The 21,274-nt window shown below is 57.1% G+C and overlaps 1 protein-coding gene across 2 annotated transcripts; it reads right to left on the reverse strand.

The window, feature by feature from the left end:
* Positions 1-235: 235 nt before the first annotated feature.
* On the reverse strand, positions 236-21,053 carry MYBPC2 (myosin binding protein C2). Of its 2 annotated transcripts, none has more exons than XM_081119302.1 (28): positions 20,382-21,053; positions 19,196-19,300; positions 18,599-18,685; positions 18,284-18,432; positions 17,755-17,872; positions 17,389-17,434; positions 17,194-17,253; positions 16,352-16,545; positions 15,973-16,105; positions 14,299-14,423; positions 14,102-14,207; positions 13,034-13,206; positions 10,871-11,036; positions 9,755-9,861; positions 9,404-9,433; positions 9,079-9,218; positions 7,861-8,020; positions 7,670-7,774; positions 7,044-7,232; positions 6,452-6,586; positions 4,789-4,956; positions 4,525-4,613; positions 4,241-4,436; positions 3,864-4,003; positions 3,227-3,386; positions 2,920-3,056; positions 1,667-1,853; positions 236-383 (listed from the first exon to the last, which is right to left on the reverse strand). In XM_081119302.1, the coding sequence occupies exons 1-28, from the start codon at positions 20,398-20,400 to the stop codon at positions 373-375; spliced, it is 3,435 nt and encodes a 1,144-aa protein (XP_080975428.1). In that variant the 5' UTR covers positions 20,401-21,053; the 3' UTR covers positions 236-372. The 2 variants fall into 2 exon arrangements, with proteins under 2 accessions (XP_080975428.1, XP_080975427.1); XM_081119301.1 differs by having other exon boundaries at positions 18,599-18,688; positions 20,382-20,477.
* Between the last annotated feature and the right edge of the window lie 221 nt (positions 21,054-21,274).

Below are 21,274 nucleotides of genomic sequence, written 5' to 3' on the forward strand. Positions count from 1 at the left end.
TGGTAGCCAGTCTAAGAGGGCTGCCTCCCAGTGGTTTTGGGTTCGCCTCTGATGCTGTGTAGTTGCCATGGCAACGTGGTTGCCTCACTAAAGTACCTATTCCCAGATGGCAGCCTCCGCTAGGTATGTTTCATCAGGGGGTTGCCTCATGGTGGAGGCCACTCCAACCTGGCTGTTCCCACCCCATTACCTGCCCCCAGGTGATCAATCCCTACACAAGGAGGAAGACAGAACTACGGATTCAAGAGACAGACACGTGCGTCTCCAGACAAGATTGTAATCTTCTCAGTGAGAGCTCCTGAAAAAGAAACCGTCCAGGGAGGTCCGGGTTGGGGCTCAGCAGCCAATGATCTGGGCACATGGGAGACAGTCTCACTGAGGCACTGTGGGCGAAATGAGAAAAGGGGACTAAGGGGGGTGGCAGGGACCTGGCTTCCCAGCACAAGTGCCAGTCCCTGCCAGGCCCCCACTAGGCCCCTTTGCCTGCTGGACTCAGTTGACCAGCAGGGGAAGCAAGTGTCCCCTTCAGCACCCCGCTCCCAACTTCATCTCTGCTGAGTGGCCACCCCAACGCCAGGGCGCCTGTAATGGCTGGAGCTCTGAACCCCAAACTGGGACATTCTGAGCAGCTGCTGGCGACAGGCTGTCACTGGAACCCTGAGGTGGGGATATTTCTGAGCTGATTCAATAGCTGATAAAGGGGACAGCAGATCAAGAGAAATGGTGTCAGCCTAGAGGAGTGACAGACATGAAGGCTTGCAGGTCTCAGCCCTTGTTGAGGGGCTGAGGTCCCCTCTGTCTGTTGGGCTGTCACTGGGGCCAGGGGAAGGCACAGTCAGGGAGGGACTCTGGGAGCCGCCTCTGAGGGACCTGGTTAGAGACCTCCCCACAGGGAGGCCTTGACTGTAGGATGCTGGATGGACATGAGCCCAGCGTGGGGGAGGTGAGGGAGAGTGCTCTGGGTAGACAGAATGGCATGTGCCAAGTCCCACAGCCAGGGGGGCGCGCAACCAGTTTGTCCAGCTGCCAACCGCTTGGGTGGCTGGAACAGCGTGGAGGGAAATGGGGATACATGAGGGTGGAGAGGGGCAGGAGGGGGCCACATGCAGGACCATGACACCAGGCTGAGGGGCTCCAGGGCTGCTGGGGAACCATGGAGGACAAGTCGCCCCTAGATAGAGTCCTCTAGGGCCCTGAGTGGGGTGGACTGGAGAGAGACACTGAGGCGGGGAGGCTGGCCAAGTGAGAATTCAGAACAGGCTGGGGCTGTGGGGCAAAGAGGAGGGGACCTGGCAGGGTGAGGCAGGGAGGAGCAGAGCTTGGGGACAGGCTGTGCAGGAGGGAGGCATTTTTCTGGGCTCCCACAGCCCCAGGGCCCTGCCATTACCTATGTTTGTTCCCATGCTGTGTCCACACGCCTCCCCACTGGAGGCTTAGCGATCACTTGCTAAGCTCTCCTCACTCCTTATTTGTCCTTCAAATGCTCTGGAAAACTTGACTCCTACCCAGGCTGGGCAGGTGCTCCCTCCACTCCACCCCTCTGATGCCCTGCGTGGCCTTCACCGCAGCCCGTCACCCTGCCCTGTCCTGTTGGTCTGACTGCCGTCAGCTTTGTAAAGGGCGTGAGTGCGGGTCCGCCGGTGGGCAGGGGGCGCCACCTCCTCACCTCGGACCTCCAGCTTGCACTCGGCCAGCGCCTCCCCCAGCTCGTTGACAGCCCGGCAGGAGTAGGTCCCGGTGTCGAAGGGGGATGGGCGGCGGATGTTGAGGGTCAGGATCCCCTGGTAGTTGGTTATCAGGAACTTGGGGTCCTCTCGGATTTCCATCTTGTTTTTCATCCAGATCACCTTGGGCTGTGGAGGGAGCAGGAGAGGGGCCAGCTTAGAGAGGCTCCCCTGGGCGGTGGCGGAATGGGCCGTAGGAGGAGGATCTGAATTCTCATTTGGGCTGTGCCGCCTCCTAATTTTGGCCAGATAGGCTTGGCCTCGTCACTTTGCTGACCAGTCTCCTCTTCTGTAAAAGGAAGAGCTCATTCCTGCGTGTCCCGCAGGGCCCATCTGGCCCGTTGCTCTGCCCTCGCCTCCCTCTGCCCCAACCACACCGGCCATCCCGCAGTTCCTCAAACAGACCCCACAGGCTCCCACCTCAGGCTGTTTCCCTCCCTCAGGCTGTTTCCCTCCTCTCGCCAGTCAGCACCTGCCCCGCTGGGGTCTCAGCTCACAGGTCACCCCAGCCTCTGGGCTGGGCGCGAAGGCCTGTATCACTCTAACTGCTGCCTGCGCTTCTCGGGCACCCTCAGCGCCCTTTGTAACTTTGTAGTCATTTGTGTGAGCTTGAGTTAATGCTCTCTGCCCAGCACACAGGAGCTTCTTACCCAGTTCAGCACATAGGAAGCCTTGGAAAACACGTGTTGAAATGATAAACGGAGTGGAGGAATGAATGAGCAAGTGAATGCTGTAAATAAGCAAGTGCAGTGAATGAATGAACTGAGTCAATGAACGGAATGGGAGGTAAATGAGCGAGTGGAGTCAGTGGCTGAGCAGATAGGTGGAGTGGAGGGAAACAATGAGTCCACGCGGAGCCCACAGGGGCCAAAGCTAAAAACTTGGAAGTCAGACCAGAAGTCAGCAAACTGTGTGTGTAAAGGGCCAAGGTAGTGGATATTTTAGGCTCTGAGGGCCCTGCGGTCTCTGTGGCCCTGGACAGTACACAGGTGAGTGTGCAGGGCCATGTTCCAATAAAACTTGAGAGACACTGGTGGCAGGTGGATTTGACTCGTGGGTTAAAAGTGAGCGAATTCCATGAACGGAGAAGAGACAAGTCATAGAGAAAGGGGGGGTGTGACGGGAAGGGTTAGGGACTTCATCTTGCTGAAGACTTCCCTCCAGGGCCACAAGCCCCACGCGCACACGCACGCACCTTCGGGTGGCCTCTGACAGCACAGTTGAGAGCAGCGGTGTAACCAGCCACGACCACCCGGTCGAGCAGCGGCGTCAGGAACTTGGGGGGCATCCGGAAATCATGTTCCTTGTACTCAAGAGGTTTCCAGCTGATGCCTGGGTAAGGGGAGATGAACCTGTAAGGTGATCGATCCTGACTGTTCCCCAACCGCCCTCCTCTGTCACCAGGTACCATCGCCTTGGAGTCCAGGGATGGGGAGTGCAGAGGAGTCATGGTCAGACCCCAGCCGGGAGGGGAGACTGGACCCTGCAGAGGGGGGCCATACCTGTCTTGAGGATGCGGGCTGTGTCCTTGGAGACACCGGGGGAGTCACTGAGCCCACAGAAGTTCTCGCTGAAAACTCGGAAATAGTATTCGTTACCCACGATGAGGTCGGATACGGTGCAGTGGGTTTGGCGGTTGTGTTCATAGACATTAAACCACTCCTGGCGTGGAGACAAGGAGGGCCCAGAAAAGTCAGGGACACAGACACCAGAAGTGGCGGGAGTGAGGACAGCAGACGATTCTGTTCACAGGAAATGTCCAGAACAGGCAAATCCACAGGGACAGGAGAGGCGGTTGCAGGGGCTGGGGGAGGGGATGTGGGGTGACAACTTAAAGGATAAGGGGCTTCCTTTCAGGTGCTGGAAAGGTTTCCGGACTAGATAGCAGCGGTGGTTGCCCAACACTGGGAATGTACTAAATGTCACTTTAAAATTAATGCTTAATTTTGTTATGCAAATTTTACCGCCATGAAAAAGAAAACCTGTCGTGCACCAAACCTCAGCCAAAAGCCTGCCCTCCGGGCCCCAGCCCCTTCTCCGAGTCTCTTGGTGCCTCGGTTTCCCCAGCTGCTCTGCCAAGCCCCGGCTTTCCTGCCCCGGAGCTCGCCCTGCCCCGCCCCAGCCCCTCTGGTCTCTCACCATGGTTTTCTTGTCTGCTTTCTGGATGAAATACCCGGTGACCTCACTGTTCCCGTCATCTTTGGGGGGCTGCCACTCCACCAGCGCGTTGGTGCCCCACACCTCCTTCACCGTCACGTTCATCGGGGGCCCTGCCTTTTCTGTAAGCGGGGTGCCAGCCGAAGCATCCCTAAAGGTCCACCCCTCCTCCTCTCCCGGTTCTGATACCTCTCAGCCCCTCTCATTCCCCCGCCTTTGTGTGCTACCCCACCTCACACCCTCCCCCCTTCAATCTCTTCACTCTCCCCTCCCGGGCCATCCTCATCTCACCTCACCTCCCACTCTGGTTCCCCCACCGCAGCCTCTCTGTCCCCTCCCGGCCCGCCTGGGCCACGCACCCACGACCCGGATGCGGATGGTGGCCGTGTCCTTCATGTTCTCGATCTGCACATTCAGCTCATACTCCCCCGAGTCCGAGCGCGCGGCCTGGCGCACGAAGAACACCGTGTCCGTGTCACTGGTGCGCACGTTCACGCGGGAGGAGTCCACGGGCGCCCCGCCCTTCGTCCACACCACCTGGGGCCGGGGCTTTCCCTGGGTGGGCAGCAGGGAGCAGAGGTCAGCTGGGGGCTCTCCCGTGGCAACTGACCCCTGCCCCCCGACCCTGACCCCAGCCACGCACCTGGAAGGGAATGAGGAGGTTGATGGGCTCCCCTACTTTGCGGATGTAAGTCTGGCGGAGATGGCGAGGGAGTCGGATCTTGGGTTGCTCTGAGGACACAAACACAAGGAGGGCTCAGTGCTGGGCTTGGGGACACTCGAGAGAGGGACAAGGAGACCATGGCAATGAGGTTAGGGAAGACCCTAATGATGGCATGGAAAGGGCTGGCCAGAAGACACCAACTTGGTCATTAGCAGAGCAGGGTTGGGGTCAGGGATCGCTCACCCACAATCTCCCTGATAGTGACCGGCTGAGCCAGAGTGGCCGGCTGGCTGCGCCCTGCAATGTTGACCCCAACGACCCGGAAAATGATTCTGGCTCCTGTGGGAAGATCCTTGACGGTGAAGCCACAGCGCTCAATGAGCTCCGTGTTAGCAGGGATCCATTCCTCCGCTGTGAGAGAGGAGTGAAGCTGGGATCTTCCTTCCAAACCTTCCTGCCACCCCCTCAGCTCTCAGCCCACCCCGGCCTTGAACTAGCAGCGGCTGACATTTTTTAAGCACTTATGACCAGGTTTGAAAGATGGGACATGTTAGCTCATTAGTCCCAGCTCTACCCTACACTCTTCCCATTTCAGGTATGTGGAAATTGGGACTCAGAGAGGGTAGGGAATTGAGAAACAGCTCTTTGATTTCCTGCCTCTGCAATTAGTGTCTTTTCATCTTGGGTTTATCGCCAGGGGTTGGTGAACCAACGTAGGTCAGACCAGCAAGAAACAGGGTGACGTCTAACAAGGGTAGGTTCTGAAACATCGGGGTGGCAATGATACAGATCAGGGACGGGCTGCAAATGGTAGGAATGGGGTCAAGAACCCTGGGAAGAGAAAGAGGGAAGAAGCTGACCAGAGTCCCACTATCTATCACGGACATGTATTACCAAGTGCAGTCATCACCGTACTCCGTCAAAATGGGAACTGTCCACCATCTCTAGATGAAGAAACTGAGGCTCAGACACTTGCCCAAGGTCACACGGCTAGAAAGTATGGGGTCAGGATTGGAACCCACATCTGTCTGACTTTAAGACCTGGGATATGGTGTCAAGATGATTTCGTCTGGTGATGGAAGGAGACTTGACTTGGGGTGGTGAACACATAATACAATATATAGATGATATATTATAGAATTGTACACCTAAAACCCATATAACTTTTTTAAATTATTGATTGATTTGAGAGGGAGAGGGAGGGGGGAGAGAGAGAGAGAGAGAGACATTGATTTGTTGTCCCACTTATTTATGCATTTATTGGTTGATTCTTGTATGTGACCTGACCCACAACCTTGGTGTATCAGGATAATGCTCTAACCAACTAAGCTACCTGGCCAGGGCTAACCCTATATAATTTTATTAGCCAATGTTACCCCACTACATTTTTTAAAAATTTTTTAGAAAAAAGATGATCTCATCCGTCTTCCTGTTGAGATGACCATGTCAGAGGTTTCCCCATAGCCGTGGCCCTGGGCATGGCATGGAGTGAGTGCTTGATGCATGTGTGCTCAGTGGAGGATGGGGAGTTGGATGTGTGGAAATATGAATGGGTGGGTGGATGGATGGATGGGTGGATAGATGGGTAAATGGGTGGGTGGATGGATGGACAACAGATAGAAGGAATATAGCTAGTAGGTAAATGCTTGAATAGAAGGATAGATGGGTGGATGAGAAGGTGTTGCCGTGTGGAGGATGGGGGTAGGGGAGGGAGAGAGGGCAAGCTGGTCAGTGGGGGCCTGGCTTGACCCATCCCAGGGATCCGTGTAAATACAGATACCGCAAGGGCAGCTCACTGTCCCATGGATGGGTCCCTGCACTGCCTTATTTTCAGTCCCAGGAACTAGACACCTACTGGGGTCCATGTGAGCCACTGCTCCCCTCCAGGCTTGACGGGGTCACTCACAGTCTTCCAGGCAGTACTCCACCAGGTACCCATCGATGCCGCCGGCCCCTATCCTATCTGGGGGCCTCCACTTGAGGGTGGTAGTGGTGTCTGTCACGTCCTCCACTGTAAGGTGCCGGGGTTCACTCGTGGGTGCTGTAAGGATCCAGGGAAAGGGGAGGGGTCAGGGGTCAGCAGGGAGGGTCAGGGATCAGAGTTGGAGTCACTGGTCAGAGAGGGATCAGTAGGGTGGGCCAGAGGTCAGTGAGGAAGAACATGTCATCAACGGTCATTAAAACAAGGTATCAAGGGGTAGTGAGGTCTCCAAGGGCAGAGATAGGTGTTAGTCTGCTAGGTCAGAGTTCACTGAGATATTTGGGCAACAGCACGAAGTCTAGGACCATAGAGGTCAGGGGCTGATGCTCTGGGTCAGGAAGAGGCTAGGAGGGTGGGTGAGGCTAAGGGTCCATGTGTTGGGTTGTTAGAGGAGAGGGGACAGAAATCAGCAGATTCCGTGGGGTCAAAGGCTAGGGTGTAGGGTCAGAGATCAACGACAGACAGGGCATGGGTCAGAGGAAGACTGGGGCTCGGTGAAGGGGTAGAGGGGCGTCACCAATAGGCATGAAGGGCTTGGTGTTGAGGCTGGGCTGGGACACCCCGATGGCGTTGACAGCAAAGACCCGCATCTCGTACAGGACGCCCTCGATCATCTTGGTGGACTCGTAGGTCGTCTCCGTGAATACCTCGAAGTTCAGTTTCATCCAGCGTTGAGAGCCTTTCTTCTTCCGCTCCAGGAGGTACCCTGGACACCCCCCAAGTGGAAAGGAGTGGGCGGTCACAGAGAGGCCACGGAGGGGGTCGCACGTCAGCTGAGGCAGTGAGGGGCACACCAAAAGGCCACACGGCCCAGAGAAGCCTGAGGCCATGAATCTTGGGTTGATCTCAAGGTCACTAGCAGTCAGAGGTCAGCAGTCATGGGGGTCACAGATCAAGCAGGGTCACAGGTCATGAATCAGGGGGTCAGAGGTCACAGAAAATCCCAGGCTATTGATCCAAGTGAGGATTCCTAGGTCATTAGGGAGTAAAGAGTTATGCAAAGACCAAAGGGGTTGTGAGGTGTCAAAGATGGAAATCAAGTCTCGGGGGGTCACTGAGGTTGCTAAGGACTCTAGAAGTCAAAGAGAAATTGGGGGTACAGGAGGTCAGAGGTCATGGGAACTGTGGTCCACGGGCACTCACCAGTGACTGGCTGCCCCCCATCATATTTGGGTGGCTCCCAGACAAGGATGGCCCAGTCCTCTCCAACCGAGGTGACACGCACAGCCTCCGGGGGGTCTGGGACATCTGGGGGGAAGCAGGAGAGTCAGGGGGCCCCTCACAGCCTCAGGGAACCACCCTTAAGCTCAGCCCCTTCGGCTCCCTCTGCTCACCCACAACCCGCACGAAGATGGAGGCCACGTCCTCGCCAGCAGGGTTGGTCACCTTGATGGTGTAGCGGCCCTCGTCCGCCCGCTCGGCGCTCTCGATCACGAAGCTGCTGCACTCCACGCGGTGCTCGATGCGCGTCCTGCCCTCGGTGGCCGAGAACACCTGGACACAGCCGCCACAGGCCCTGCTCTGCCTCTCCCCAGGCCAGGCCTGCCTCTGCCCCTCCCCTGCTCGAAATTCCACAGCGGCTGCCCATCACCATGCCACGCACAAGGCCAGGGACCAGCATCTGCGCCAGCCTCATCACTCCCTACTGCCCTCCTCGCCCTCCAGACACCGCCCTTAATTCAAAACATCAGACTGGCTCATGCCAAGACTTGGCGTGCAATGCCCTGATCCTCTTATCTCTCTGCTCTACTATTACTCATCCTTTAGGACCTACCCAGAAAATGCCTCTTCCAGGAAGTACTCCTGGATGCCCTCAATGGAAAGTGATGGTCCCATCCCCTGAATTCTCATAGCTTTCTCTCAACCCCAATCACCCTGGATTGTGACTATTTGGGCACGTGTCTGCCTCTCTCCCAAAATGAGTGCTTCGGGAAGGCAAAGGCTACATCTGATCAATGGCTATAACCTCAGTGCCTGTGCAGAGAGCCTGGCATTAAGGAATGCTCAGGGGGGTCTGCCGAGTGAAGGAATGAATGAAGACCGAGTCTATGCCTTTTACAGAAGAGGAAACTGAAGCCCAGAGGAGAGAAGACAAATTGAACTGTCCCAGGGCCTGGAACACACAAGGTGAAAATATTTGTTGGATGGGTGGATGTATGTTTGGATGGATGGATAACTGGGATGGCTGGTGGACAAACTGATTAAACACTGGATGAGTGGGTGGGTGGGTGGGTGGGTGGGTGGATGGATGGATGGATGGATGGGTGGATGGATGGATGAATTAATCAATTAACTGATGAATGGAAAGATGGATGGATGGGTGGATGATGGATGGATGGATGGATGGATGGATGGATGGAGGACCCACCATGTGCTAGGACAGTCCCATGTGATGGACAAACTTAATCTCCAATCTTCAAAACCACCCCCTGAAGAAGGAATCATAATCCTCATTTTACAATGAAACAGAATCTCAGAGAGGGAAAGCAACTTGCCTACAGTCACCCAGCAGAGAGGGATAGAGTCAGTGCACAGGGGAAGCCCCACCATACCTCGTCCCCCTTCAGCCAGGTGGTGACAGGAGGGGGTTCCCCTGTGATGGCCACGTCCAGCCTCAGCTTGTTTCCAGCCACAACCACGATGGAATTCTCTGAAGTCTTCCCGGAGCAGTCCAGGTGGATCTTTGGTGGCTCTGGTGGCACAGACATGATTCTGGGGAACTTGGGAGCAGGCAGCTGGGCCCTCCCAGAGCCCTCCAGAGGATCTCCCGGGACGCTGGGTCCCAACAGCCACAGAGACCCAGGAGTCTGGGCCCCCAGCCCCTCCTCCCTCAGACCCAGGAGTCCTGGTCTGTTACCAGAGCGACCAGGCACTTACCTTGCTTGGGGACGTACTCCACCTTGATTTCTGGCAAACACAGAATACTGGATGGTTAGGTTTAAACCCAGCAGGCCCCTTATCCCACCTTCACACCCAGGGGCAGAGGGGAGGGTCTGGCATCATCCTGGCACCTGGGATGCTGGGGTGGGTTCAGGACTGTGACTGTCCCGCATGTCCCCCAGATGGCCACGCTGTGGATGATACAGGGCTCTCCTTCATCTTCTATCTGACTGTCTCTGTGATTGATAGACGCCCGCTGTCCGCCCCCCTCCAGGTGTGTAGTCAGGGAAACTTAATCCTGGGGTGGAAGCATTCAGGCTCCAGGGGAAAACCTAGGGGCCTCCTCACCCAGGAAGTTGAGCTTGGCAGAGAGAGACAGGGCGTAGCCGTCGGGCACAAACGTGTAGTCCCCCTCGTCCTCGGGGCGGACGTCATCAATCACCAGCTTGTGAATCCTGAGGGGTCAGGGGCCCAGGGCAGGTGTCAGGCCGGGTGGCCCTGGAGACCACCATGGAGAAACATCCTCCACCATGTGATCTACATTCTTACACCCACCCTTTTTATTCTGGCCTTTGCAATGGTGGGTTCAAATCTCAGCTTTGCCCCTTCCTAGCTGAGTGACCTTAGGCAAGTTACTTAACCTCTCTGTGCCTTAATTTTCATCTGTAAAATACAGGTAATGATAACAACCCACACCAGGGTTGCAGAGCATTTAGAAAACTCCCTGGCACACAGTGAGTGCCCTGTAAGCTGTAGGATTCTTTCTTGTCATTATCAAAACCACCAGCAGGCAGGGGCTCTTACACAGAGCCCAGAAAAAGCCTATTTTCACCCAGAGCTGCTGTCAGGAAACCTACAGGGATACGATGTCCTACAGGCATCACGGTGGCTCTTGGCATTCCACAGCCAGCCAGGTGTTTATCGCAGGTGTCTATGTGCTACCTGTTGAATTGCAGCCCCTTGTTTCCTTAGCTTGATCTCTCTGTGGTAGACTGTTTGCAAATATGGCCACAAGTTTTCCCCTCCCTCTATCCATACCCCTCACCAGGAGACCTTGCAGCCTTTCGCCTCCTTTGTCCAAAAGAATATAGTGGATGTGACATGGGGACAGTTCCCAGCCCAGGCCGCAGAATCTTGTTCCCTTGTACTCCCTCAGAACCCGTTTCTACCACGTGATGATGCCAGGACTAGCCCTACTCACAGATGAGGCATCACAAGGACCAGTGCAGAGGCCACCCAGTTCTCCCAGCGCAGGTCCCCACACAGCACAGGAAGGTTAGCAGAGCTGACCACACAGGCATGAGCAAGGCCATCCTAGATCAGCCAGCCTCCCACCAGCCCAGAGGCTTGATGAAATAAGTCCTTGTCCTTTAAAGCCACTCAGCCTGGGGATGGTTGTTATGCAGCTAGAGCTAGCTGATACACAAGCCCCAGCCCCCAGCCCCTCCACAGTCTGCTCCGCACCTCCCCGTGTGGGAGATGGTGATCCTCTTGCTGGGCCGCACTTCGATCCCATTCTTGTACCACTTGCCCGTCACCTTCTCGTCAGATACCTCACACTTGAACACGGCCTGATCCGAGGCCTTCACTGTCAGATCTGCAATGTCCTGCAGGACCTCCAGCTGTTTCTCTGCACGAGGAGAGAAGGAGATGGGGCCATCACGGCTCCAGTCAGTCCACAAATATTTGCAAGCACCCACTATGTGCTAAGGAGTGTTCCAGGCACTGGGGATACAGCTGTGAACAGCCCAGAAACAATCTGCTGGCCTCGTGGAGCTCACGTTCTAGCTGGGAGACAGATGGAGCACAGGGAAACACATAAACACGTAACAAGAGGGAGCGATGAAGCCTGAGGGAAGGCAGGGACGAGTCCACAGGTGGACGCAGGAGTCCCAGGTAGAGAGAACAGCGTGTACAAGGCCCTGGGGAGCCAAGTAGGCTTGTTGGTGTGGAAACAGCAGGCAGGCCAGTGCGGACGAGTGAGGCAGCTGTGGTAGGAGGTGAAATGGGGGGGCAGGCGGGGTGGGCCCTGGAGAGGACTTTGGGTTGAGTCTGACAAGGCAGGAGCCACACAAGGTGATGGGAAGACTGCTGAGATCTGACTTACATTTTTAAAATATTTTAAATAAAACAATGCAGCCCTGGCCGGTGTGGCTCAGTTGGTTGGAGCGTTTGTCCCGTGCACCAAAAGGTGGCGGATTCGATTCCAAGTCAGGGCACATACCCAGGTTCCATGTTTGATCCCCGGTCGGGGTACATGCAGGAGGCGGCCAATCAATGTCTCTCTCTGTCTCCCACACTCCCTCTCTCTCTAAAATCAATAATAATTTTAAAAATAGCTTAAAAAAACAATGTCCTTACATGGTTTAAAATAAAACAAGAAGAATTTTAGATATAGAGGGAAAATCTCACACCCATCCACCTCCAATCCTCTAGATCTAGGTCCCTCCTCTACAGGCATCATCCCCCCAGTCTAGAGCTATAAAAGGAGATGCGGATATACATTCCCCTCCCTCCCTCCCTCCCTCCCTCCCTCCCTCCCTCCCTCCCTCCCTCCCTCCCTCCCTCCCTCCTCTCCTCCCTTCCTCCCTCCCTCCCCTCCTCCCTCCCTCCCTCCCTCTCTCCCTCCTCTCCTCCCTTCCTCCCTCCCTCCCTCCCCTCCTCCCTCCCTCCCCTCCTCTCCTCCCTTCCTCCCTCCCCTCCTCTCCTCCCTTCCTCCCTTCCCTCCTCCTTCCCTCCCCTCCTCCCTCCCTCCCTCCCCTCCTCCCTCCCTCCCTCCTCTCCCTCCCTCCTCTCTTTTCTCCCACATACGAATAACAGCATATTTGCTTTTCCCCCAACAATACACAGCAGGCCCTTGAATAACATCATTTCTTTCAACAGCATTTTGTTGTAACGTTGAACAGATGCCGTAAGAACATAACTTCAGCTTTTACCACTCAGCCTGTGGTAAAAATGGTTTCATTATATGTCATTTTGTCGCAGTTTTAAGACTGGATCGACCACATCAAGTAAGGACTTACCTTATCTTGGAAATACTTCCACATCAGTAAAGTAAAAACTGCCCCTTGTTATGGCTACGTATGGATATGACATAATTCATTTGGTCTACAAATGACCTGAGGTTTGTTTGTTTTTTCATATTTAAAGAATTATAGACTCACAGGAGTTTGCAAAAATAGTGCATAGAGTCCCATGCGCCCTTCACCCAGCTTCCCCTGATGGTGACATCTTAGACACTCGAGTCCAATACTCAGCTCAGGAAGTGGACAGGGGCACAATACTGTCCCCTTGACTACAGAATGTGTTCAGGCTTCACCAGCTGACTTACATGTGACAAGGATCACTCTGGCTGGTATGTGCGTGTGTGTGTGTGATGCGGGGCAGGCATGGAAACAGGGCAACCAGTGAGGAGACTACTGCAACAGTCCGAGCACCAAGGGATGGAGACCGGGGCCAGGGGAGGCCGTGGAGGTGGGCAAAGTCAGGTTCAGGGTCTCCTCTGAGGACTTGCTGGTGAATTGCATGTAGGGTGTGAGGCAAAGAGAGCTGTCGGGACAATTCCAAAACCTGGGGCCTGAGCAATTTTGAGCAGCAAGGCCCCAGCCCCACCTGGAGGCCCCGTACCTTCCACAATGAGATCCGCCTCGCACTGGCCGCCATTGGTCATGACCTTGAAGCGACCCCCATCCTCCAGGGTCACTTCTGAAAAAATGAGGATGTGACGCTTCCCATCTTTCTTGAAGCGGTACCGCGCCTTGTAGGAATCCTCCTTCGTCATCTCCACGCCGTCCTTCATCCTGTGTGGAGGGGGCGTGAAGGGGGAAGTGAGGGGCCCTCACCGCCCTGGGCCTGGATGTCAGAGGGTGAGTCAGGGGCCAGAGACGATCCTCAGTGAGGGTCAGGAGTCCAAAGGGAGGTCACAGGAGGGAGGGGAGATTAAGGTTGGCAGAGGAATCTTGAATGAATGGGTCAGAGGTGGGGGTCATGGGGAAAAAAAGGGTAGGAGGTCACAGGCCACTGGGAGATGCCTCTAGGTACCAGCTGTAGGTCAGGGGACACAAAGAGAGGAAATGGGGAGAGAACAGAACATGGAGGAAGTCCTGAGTTCACAGAGAAATGCCAAATATTGTGGCCTCTGTAAATGGTGCTTCCCCTGCCTGGGACACTCCTGCCTTCCTATTTCACTTCTACCTCCCCATCACTCAAATCTCAGCTCAATCATCACCTCCTCCAGGAAGCCTCCCCTGACTTCCTGAGTCCCTTCCTCCTATTAAAAAGTGGTTACAGCATCAGTTACAGCTCCTCTGAAACACTTGTCAAAACAGAACTTTTGTATTTATTCATGTATCTACTTGACTAATAAGTAGATACGTGGACGGATGGATAGATGAATGGATGGGGTGTGTGGGGATGAACAGATAAGCCAAAGGATGAATGACTGGTCAAATGGATGAATAAATGATTTCATGAATCTGAAATAGCAGGGATCAGGAAAAGGGGATGGGACAGGTGGAAGTCAGATGTTCTTCTAGAATTTCTGGAGGGTGAAGGTCAGGATTTAGAGAGAAAGGCTGAGGCCTCCTGGAAACTACTGGGTAAGGGCCTGGAGTTTCCAAGAGAAGCCATACAGATCCGGCCGAAGCAGAGGAGTGCGGACACCTGTGTGGAGATGGGGGATCGAGAGCCACTTACCACATGACCTGGGCACCGTCTTCAGACACCTCCACGGCCATTTCTACCCGGTCGCCCACAAACACCTGTTGGTCCTCAAGGGGTGTCACTATCAGGACTGGAGGTTCTGTGGGCACAGAGGGGACAGGCGGTCAAGTAGTCTCAGGACCCCCTCCAGGACCCTGATCCCCAGGCTCAGGCCCAAATCCCCACCTGACCTTTGACGAAGAGCTCGGTGAAACACTTCTCGTCCGCGACAGCGACCTCATACGCTGCATCGTCCGCCATGGTGCACTTGTTGATGGTGAGAATCCGCTTCTTACCGACATTCTCAAACACGTACCTGGTGCAAACACCCCACCTCAACCCGGGGCCTGGGGCGCACCCTAGGCCAGGGGTACACCCGCCACCAGTTCTCAGGCAAGTCACGCTCAGGAGGCAAATTGTGCGGGAGGAGATAGACGGTCCAACTCCTCATATTTAAACACCCGCTGAGGAAACGCAAACTACTCAGCCACCCCCATCCTCTGCTGCTGAGCAGGGGCGCACAGCGGCCCACCTGAGGGCTACACTTCCCAGCGTCCTTTGCAGCTGGGAGGGCTGCACCGCTGAGCTTGGGCCAACGGGTATGGTGCGCGCACCTGCCGGGGACTTCTCTCTCCTTCCCCCCTCCAGCCCACCAGACACAGACGTGCCTATGACCCGGCTTCAATCATGCTGACGGTGTAGCCGAAATTATGGAAACTGAGTGGCCGAAAAGCCTCTAAGAGAACAGCTGGCCCACCTGCCTCCATCGGCTAGAAATGCGGCTCTAACTTAATGTAGTCTAGGGACTCTTACACCAACTTAACCTGCGCCTTAACTAATACAGCTTTTTATCTTATCCCAAATGCTCATGATGACAGACTGAGAGAACACAGCCAAGAAAAAACAATTTTTAAAAAGACCCCATCCAGCCCTGGCGGGTGTGGCTCGCTTGGCTGGGCGCCGCCCTGTGCAGGGAAAGGTCACTGATTCCATTCCGTTCAGGACACAAGCCTGAATTGTGGGCTTGATCCCCAGTAGGGGGCGTGCAGAAGGCAGCCCATCCATGTTTCTCTGTCTCCCACTCCCTCCCTCTCTCTCTAAAAATCAATAAAAAATCTTAAAAAAAAAAAAAAAAAGAACCCATTCATAACTGTCCCACCAAAGGCAAACATTTTGCCCCCGCCTTCCAATCTTTTATCTATACATATGCAAATAACATTTTGTGGAGCAGAAATGGGGACTGCACTTCTGCACGTCGTAATCTTGGACAGTTTTCCAAGTTGGCATAAATTTTACAACATCTTTGTAGTGAGTGCAGGCACCCAGGCATGGAACTGCACATTTTTGGTTGTTTTCCATGTTTCGCTACGATAGCAAAGCTTTGGTGAGCATCCCTGGCAGCTAAACATGCACAACCACAATAGTTCCCTGGCGACAAGTACCTCAAATCGCACCACCGAGTGCCTTTTTAATACGCTGCCATTCGGGGACGTGGCAATTTACTTGCCCACCAGTGGGTTTGTGGACCCACTTCCCTATGTCCCCCCCAGCACCAGGTTTTATCGTTTTGTGAAGCCTCTGCCCATGTGGGGAGCAGAAAGACCGCTGCTCGGACCTGCATCATTACTGCTGTCGCTGTCGTTGCCACGTGCGAGACTGAATGTGTGCTTCGCAGGGACCGGCCACCTGGGTTCCCTCTCAGCTGAGCTCCTGGGCTTCAGTGCTTTTGTGTGTTTTCTACTGAGATATCCACACTTTTCACACAGGTGAGGGAGCACCCTTTCTGGGTTCAGAGTGGCCAGCCTTATTTCTGGGGGCTCTCTCTGGGCTCCGGATCCCCCCCAGGCAACGCCACACACACATACTTGCTGCTTGGCTTGATCTCCTGGCCGTTCTTGAACCACTTGAGGGGAAGGTCTGGGTCACTGATCTCCACCACCAACTTGACCTTGCTGCCCCTGTCCACCTGGTAGGCCGGGTCCAGCTTCTTCGTGAAGGCTGGAGATTGAGGGATGGCGGGGGATGGGGCTAAGAGGTTCTCAGCGCCCTGGTCATCCCCAGAGCTGCCAAGTCTCCCTCCCCAGACCACGGGCACTCCAAGATCAAGGTGAAGAAGCCTCCTGTGAACTTGGAGGTCCCTGACAACGGGCCTCTGCCGACTGGGGCCTCCAAAAGGTAGGTCCAGGGTCCAACCATCAGGCACCCTCGCCGCCGCGGTCCCCGCCCCCTCAGGCCGGCACTGACCTTCGCTCTTCTTGACCTCCACCTTGGCCTTCTTGAGCCGCTTCAGCATGCCCCGGAGGTCTGTGATGCCGTACTGGAAGGCGATCTTCTCGTATTCGCTCTTCTTCGCCCCTTTCAGGAGCTCCCAGACCTCGGGTGGGATGCCCAGGTCGTCGTCATCCTTCTTCTTCTTCTTCTCCTGCTCGACGGCCTCCCTGCGGGCGGCACCCAGGCCCGTGGGCTCCCCCTCCTCGCCCACGCCGCCTTCTGGCTCTGGGCCGTCGCCCTTGACTCTCTCCCTCCTGCGCCATCGCCCGGCCTCCTCCCTGGTCTCCTGGCCTCCCCCCAGCCCCCCCCTCCAGGCTGTCCCCCACATGGCCCGGGAGGGATGTTCCCGACCCCCCACATCAGCTGCCACCCCCTCCCCTGTTCAGAACTAGGTGGCTGACGGACAGAAGGGCAGGTGGGGAAACGATGGGGAGGTGAACGCGGGCAGGTGGGTGGGCGAATGGGCAGGTGGGTGGACAGGTGGGTCAGTCGGTGGGTAAACAGGTGGCTGGTGGGTGGACAGGTGAGATGCGTGGGCGAGCGGATAAGCGGATGAGCCGGTAACCCCGAGCCTGAGCACACAGGAAAGTGGACGTGAGGGTAAAGGGTTAACGGGCGGGCAGGTAGGTGAACCAGCAGACGGACAGACGGCAGGGTGGGTGGGAAGTGGGTGGATGGAGGAGGTGGGAGGGTTGGGGGGGCAGGGAGTCCACAGAAGGCAAGTGGGAAGCAACAGGGGCGGTGGGGCCTCGCCCGCCACCCTTCTCCTCCTGAACCCCCGTCTTCCCCCTCTAGGCCGGGCGGGGCGGGCGCACCTCTTCTTCAACAGGCCACTGAAGTCCAGCTCGCCCGCGTCTTCCGACTTCCCTTCACCCCTGTGGCCGTTGAGAGGGGGGGTGAACTCCTCTGAGGTCCCTCCAGACTCACCTTGGGTCCCCACTTCTTGCCTTCCCCGATCCTCCCTTCTCCCAAGGGGAAACCCCCTCTCCCCAGGGCCCAGGGTCACTTACGAACGCTTGAAGTCTTCTAGACCCTGCCCAGAGGAGTCCTGAGTTGCTGGGGAGGCGATGCGGGAAGAGGTGAGCTGAAGGCGCAGCCTGATCGCAGACCAAGAGCGCCCTGTAGGCCCGCGCGTGCCCAGGCCCCTGCGGCCCCTTCCCCAGCCTGCCCGCTGGGACCCTGCTGTTGACAACCTGCCTCCTGAGGCCTCACACGAGCAGCCAAACACCCTAAGCCCTTCGCCCGTCACCCTGGCCCTGAACCTGCGCCCCCTCCTCTAAAGCCCTGGGCCTGCCTCACCCCCCATCTGCACGCTCGCCTGCACCTGTCCCCCACTCCAGACCCCAAACCCTCAGCCCCCACCCCCGTCAGCGCACCCTCCACATCGATGCTGAAGCCACAGCTGTCGCAGATGTCCTTGGCTTTGACCTCGAGGCGGTAATCGCCGCGGTCTCCCAGGACCACCTTCCCGATGTGCAGCTCCACATTGTACACCTGGGGCCGGGGCCAGGCGTGTAGGTGCAGGGGACCGCCCCCAGCGCCACCCACATCACCAGAGCCCACCCACAACTCTCCATCCAAGTCCTGGCCCACCCCACAGCTATCTCTTCCCATGCCTGGGCAATCTTCGCCCGGGGGCCTATGCCCCTGGTGCCCTGAGACTTTTCTGGGGATGTAGACACCGCGCCCAGTGCAACCTGCCTGAACCCAAACTGTCTCCCCTCCTGCCCAGCACAACTTCTACCACACAGCCCCAAACAGCCTCCCTCCCCGGAGGTACCCTTCTCCATCTGGGGGAATCCAGGCCATGAGTACGCCTCAGACGTTCACAGGCCTTTTGAGAAGCGGGGCCTGCACAATCTCCCACCCTGGGCCCAACACCCTCATGTCCCACGGGGTCCTCACATTGCTGGAGGAATCGTGGGTCTCCTTGAAGGAGAATCGGGCCCCGCTCTTGATGCCCAGCTCCAGCCATTTCCCCTTGAACCACTTGATGGTTGGTTTGCCTGGGAGCTCCTTCCCGTTCACCTTGGCCACAATCACCACGTCCTTTCCTGGGGGGGGGGGGGGGAGAAGGAACCTGGAGACTCTAGAGAGGACTGTGAAGCTGGGAGCCGCCAGCCCCTCCTCCCTCACGCCCAGGAGTCCAGGACCCCAGCGCCTCCTCCCTCAGACCCAGGAGTCAGGATCCCCAGGCCCTCCTCCATCACACCCCCTCACCATTCTCCACAGACACAGAGTCTGGCTTCTTTAGGAAAACGCCAGTGGGTTCCTCAGAAATGGGGGACTGCTCCTCAGATGGGGCTTCTGCTGGGAGACAGGATTAGGGGTCTGAGGCAGCTGGGAGGGACAGCAGGCCACTTTGGGGACAGAGCTTAGAGCCAGTGAAGGACCCTCTGCTCAGAAGCCAAAGGCCATGGTGTGAAGTGGCTCTTCCTGACCTGAGAAAGACCACATGTCCCCCAGGAAGCTGTGTGACCTTGGCCAGGCTGGCCTAGCCTTTTAGGCCTCAGTTCCCCCATCTGTGAACTGCAGGGTGTGGACTGGATGGCCTTGAATGGGACTTTGCAGTAGGAAAAGTGTAAAGATGGGCTGGGGAGTTCACAGCTGGCAGGACTCAACAATTAATCAGCCAGCTGTTGGGTGAGGGCTTAAAGGCCAGGCCCCAGTGTCCTGGGGGCACTGGGGAGCCATGGAAGGCTGGGGAGGGGCAGGTCAGCTCTGGGGCCATGGGGAGGGCAAGAAGGGTGCAGAGGGGCAAGGGGAGCCTGGGGAAGGAGGTTCAGGTTCTGCTGAGTCCACCGGGCACTATCTCACCTTTGGGGGACTCTGCGGGAGTCTCCTCTGGGGGGGCTTCCTTGGGAGCAGCTTCCTCGGGAGCTGGTTTGGCCGCATCTTTGCCTTTGGGGGCCTTTTTGGCCGCTGTACGGTAGGTGTTTACAATTTAGCACAGGCTCAGTGCCCTCCTCCCTCAGACCCAGGAGTCCTGGCCCACAGCTCCCTCCTCCCTCAGACCCAGGACTCCAGGTCCCAGCCCCTCCTCCCTCAGACCCAGGAGTCAAGCCTGTCCAGACAAATTTATCTCTAATCTTAAGTATACGCGGTCAGGTTTCCCCTTGGCACAGGAAGGCTGTGGCCCGTCCACTGAGGCCACAAGGCCCTGACCTTTTGGGTCATGGGGGTAAAATTAGCTGTTTGCCGGGGCTGGAAATTGGACACCTAGTGCTAACCACAGCATCTCTGCCCTGCCGGCTTGCTGGCTCCTGGCTCACTGGGGCCCCACCTGAAGTGAGGGGCTGGACCCCACAGCCTGGCTGGCCTGGTGCCAGTGGCCTGGACACTCCGGGAGGAGGGCCCCTCCCTGGGGACTTTTCTCTTCTGTTCATTTCCCCATAGAGAAGAAGTCCCATCCCCATATCAAGAAGTGGTCCCCCAATCTGCACATAAAGAAAGGCTGTCAGGCCTTATATGAAGGCCCCTCATTCCAACATGGAAAGCCCTGGTCCATATAGAAAAGAGGTCCCTCATCCTCACAGACCCCTCCTCACCACAGAGGCAAGAATCCCTAATCTCTATACACACAAGGGCCCGAAGCCGCTATAGAGAAAGGCCCCAACCCGCACTCAGACAAGTGGCCCGATCCCTACCTAGAGGACCCCATGTCCAAGCTTAGAAGAGCCCAGTTGCCATGCACACTCCCCAGTCCACACGCGGGCACAGGACCCCAAGCCCCATCCTTAAAGAGGGCTCTAAGTCCCAGACAGAGCCTCCACCTGCACCCAGATACCAGCCTCCTGACTCCCTACCAGGGACCCCCTCACCGCACAGGGAAGGGGACCCTCCGCCTAACACAGATATGGGACCCCCATTTCACATAAGGGTGGGAACCCCTCCCCACACAGAGGAGGCGCCCCATTCTCCCAACACCACAAAAAGGGGAGCCCCTGTCCCCACTCAGAAAGGAGGACCCAGCTCCACGGAGAGAGGAAGTGCTGAAAGCCACCTGGTTTTGCCTCGGGCATGTCTGCGAACCTCCTCGGGCTCCTCTGACCACAGCTGTGTCCCTCTGGGCCCTAGGGAGGACAGGTGGGCCTCCGGGGGGAACCCTTTAAGGAGTACAGTGACTCCCAGGAGTCTTCGGGAGGCATCCCTGGGCTTCCCCACCCTCCCCTGCCTCCCCACAGTCCACCTGTTCTACAGGCCAAGGAGCGACGACAGCCCAACAAGGACAGGTGGCTGAATGCCAGGTCCCCAGGGAGGAAGGGGTTGCTTGAGACCCAGGAGTCCAAGGGAGGAGGGGCTGGGGGCCCGGACTCCTGGGTCCGAGGGAGGAGGGGCTGGGGACCAGGACTCCTGGGTCCGAGGGAGGAGGAGGGGGAGCCGGGCTCCTGGGTCTGAGGGAGGGGAGAAGGGGCGGGGGGCCCGGACCCCTGGGTCCGAGGGAGGGGCGGGAGGAGCCGGGCTCCTGGGTCCGAGGGAGGGGCGGGGGGAGCCGGGCTCCTGGGTCCGAGGGAGGAGGGGCGGGGGGCGCGGACTCCTGGGTCTGGGGGCAAAGGGAGCTGGGGTGCAGGATCTTGGGTGCCGGGGAAAGGAGGATGGCCTGAACCCCTGGGTCCTAGGGAGAGGGAGAGGAAGGGGCTGGGGACTGAAGCGGGTGAATGGCACGGGGGTGGGGGTGGGGAGAAGACAGGGTCTGGAAAGCCATTCTTAGTATTTGCAAGTCAGGAGTTTTCGGGAAACCAGAGCCCGGGGCCGGGGGTGGGGTGGGTAGGGTGGGGTGGGTGGCGGTTTCCCAACGTGGGCCTGACGGCTGCGGGGGGAGGGGGTCTCCGTGCCTGCTCGGGGACTCCGCAGGGCGCCCCCAGACGTGGGCACACCCCAAGGCCTGGGGCCCCG

This window comes from Miniopterus schreibersii (genome assembly GCF_964146895.1).
Source record: "Miniopterus schreibersii genome assembly, chromosome: 18".
Classification (NCBI taxonomy): Eukaryota; Metazoa; Chordata; class Mammalia; order Chiroptera; family Miniopteridae; genus Miniopterus; species Miniopterus schreibersii.

What these genes read in the sequence shown, in the direction of transcription:
- MYBPC2 (XM_081119301.1), bottom strand. An exon ending in TCCCGCAGAGTCCCCCAAAG is followed by an intron (nt 18,689 to 19,195) that starts GTGAGATAGTGC and finishes CCTGTCTCCCAG; the next exon opens with CAGAAGCCCCATCTGAGGAG. An exon ending in CTGTCAGAGGCCACCCGAAG is followed by an intron (nt 1,854 to 2,919) that starts GTGCGTGCGTGT and finishes CTCCCTCCACAG; the next exon opens with CCCAAGGTGATCTGGATGAA.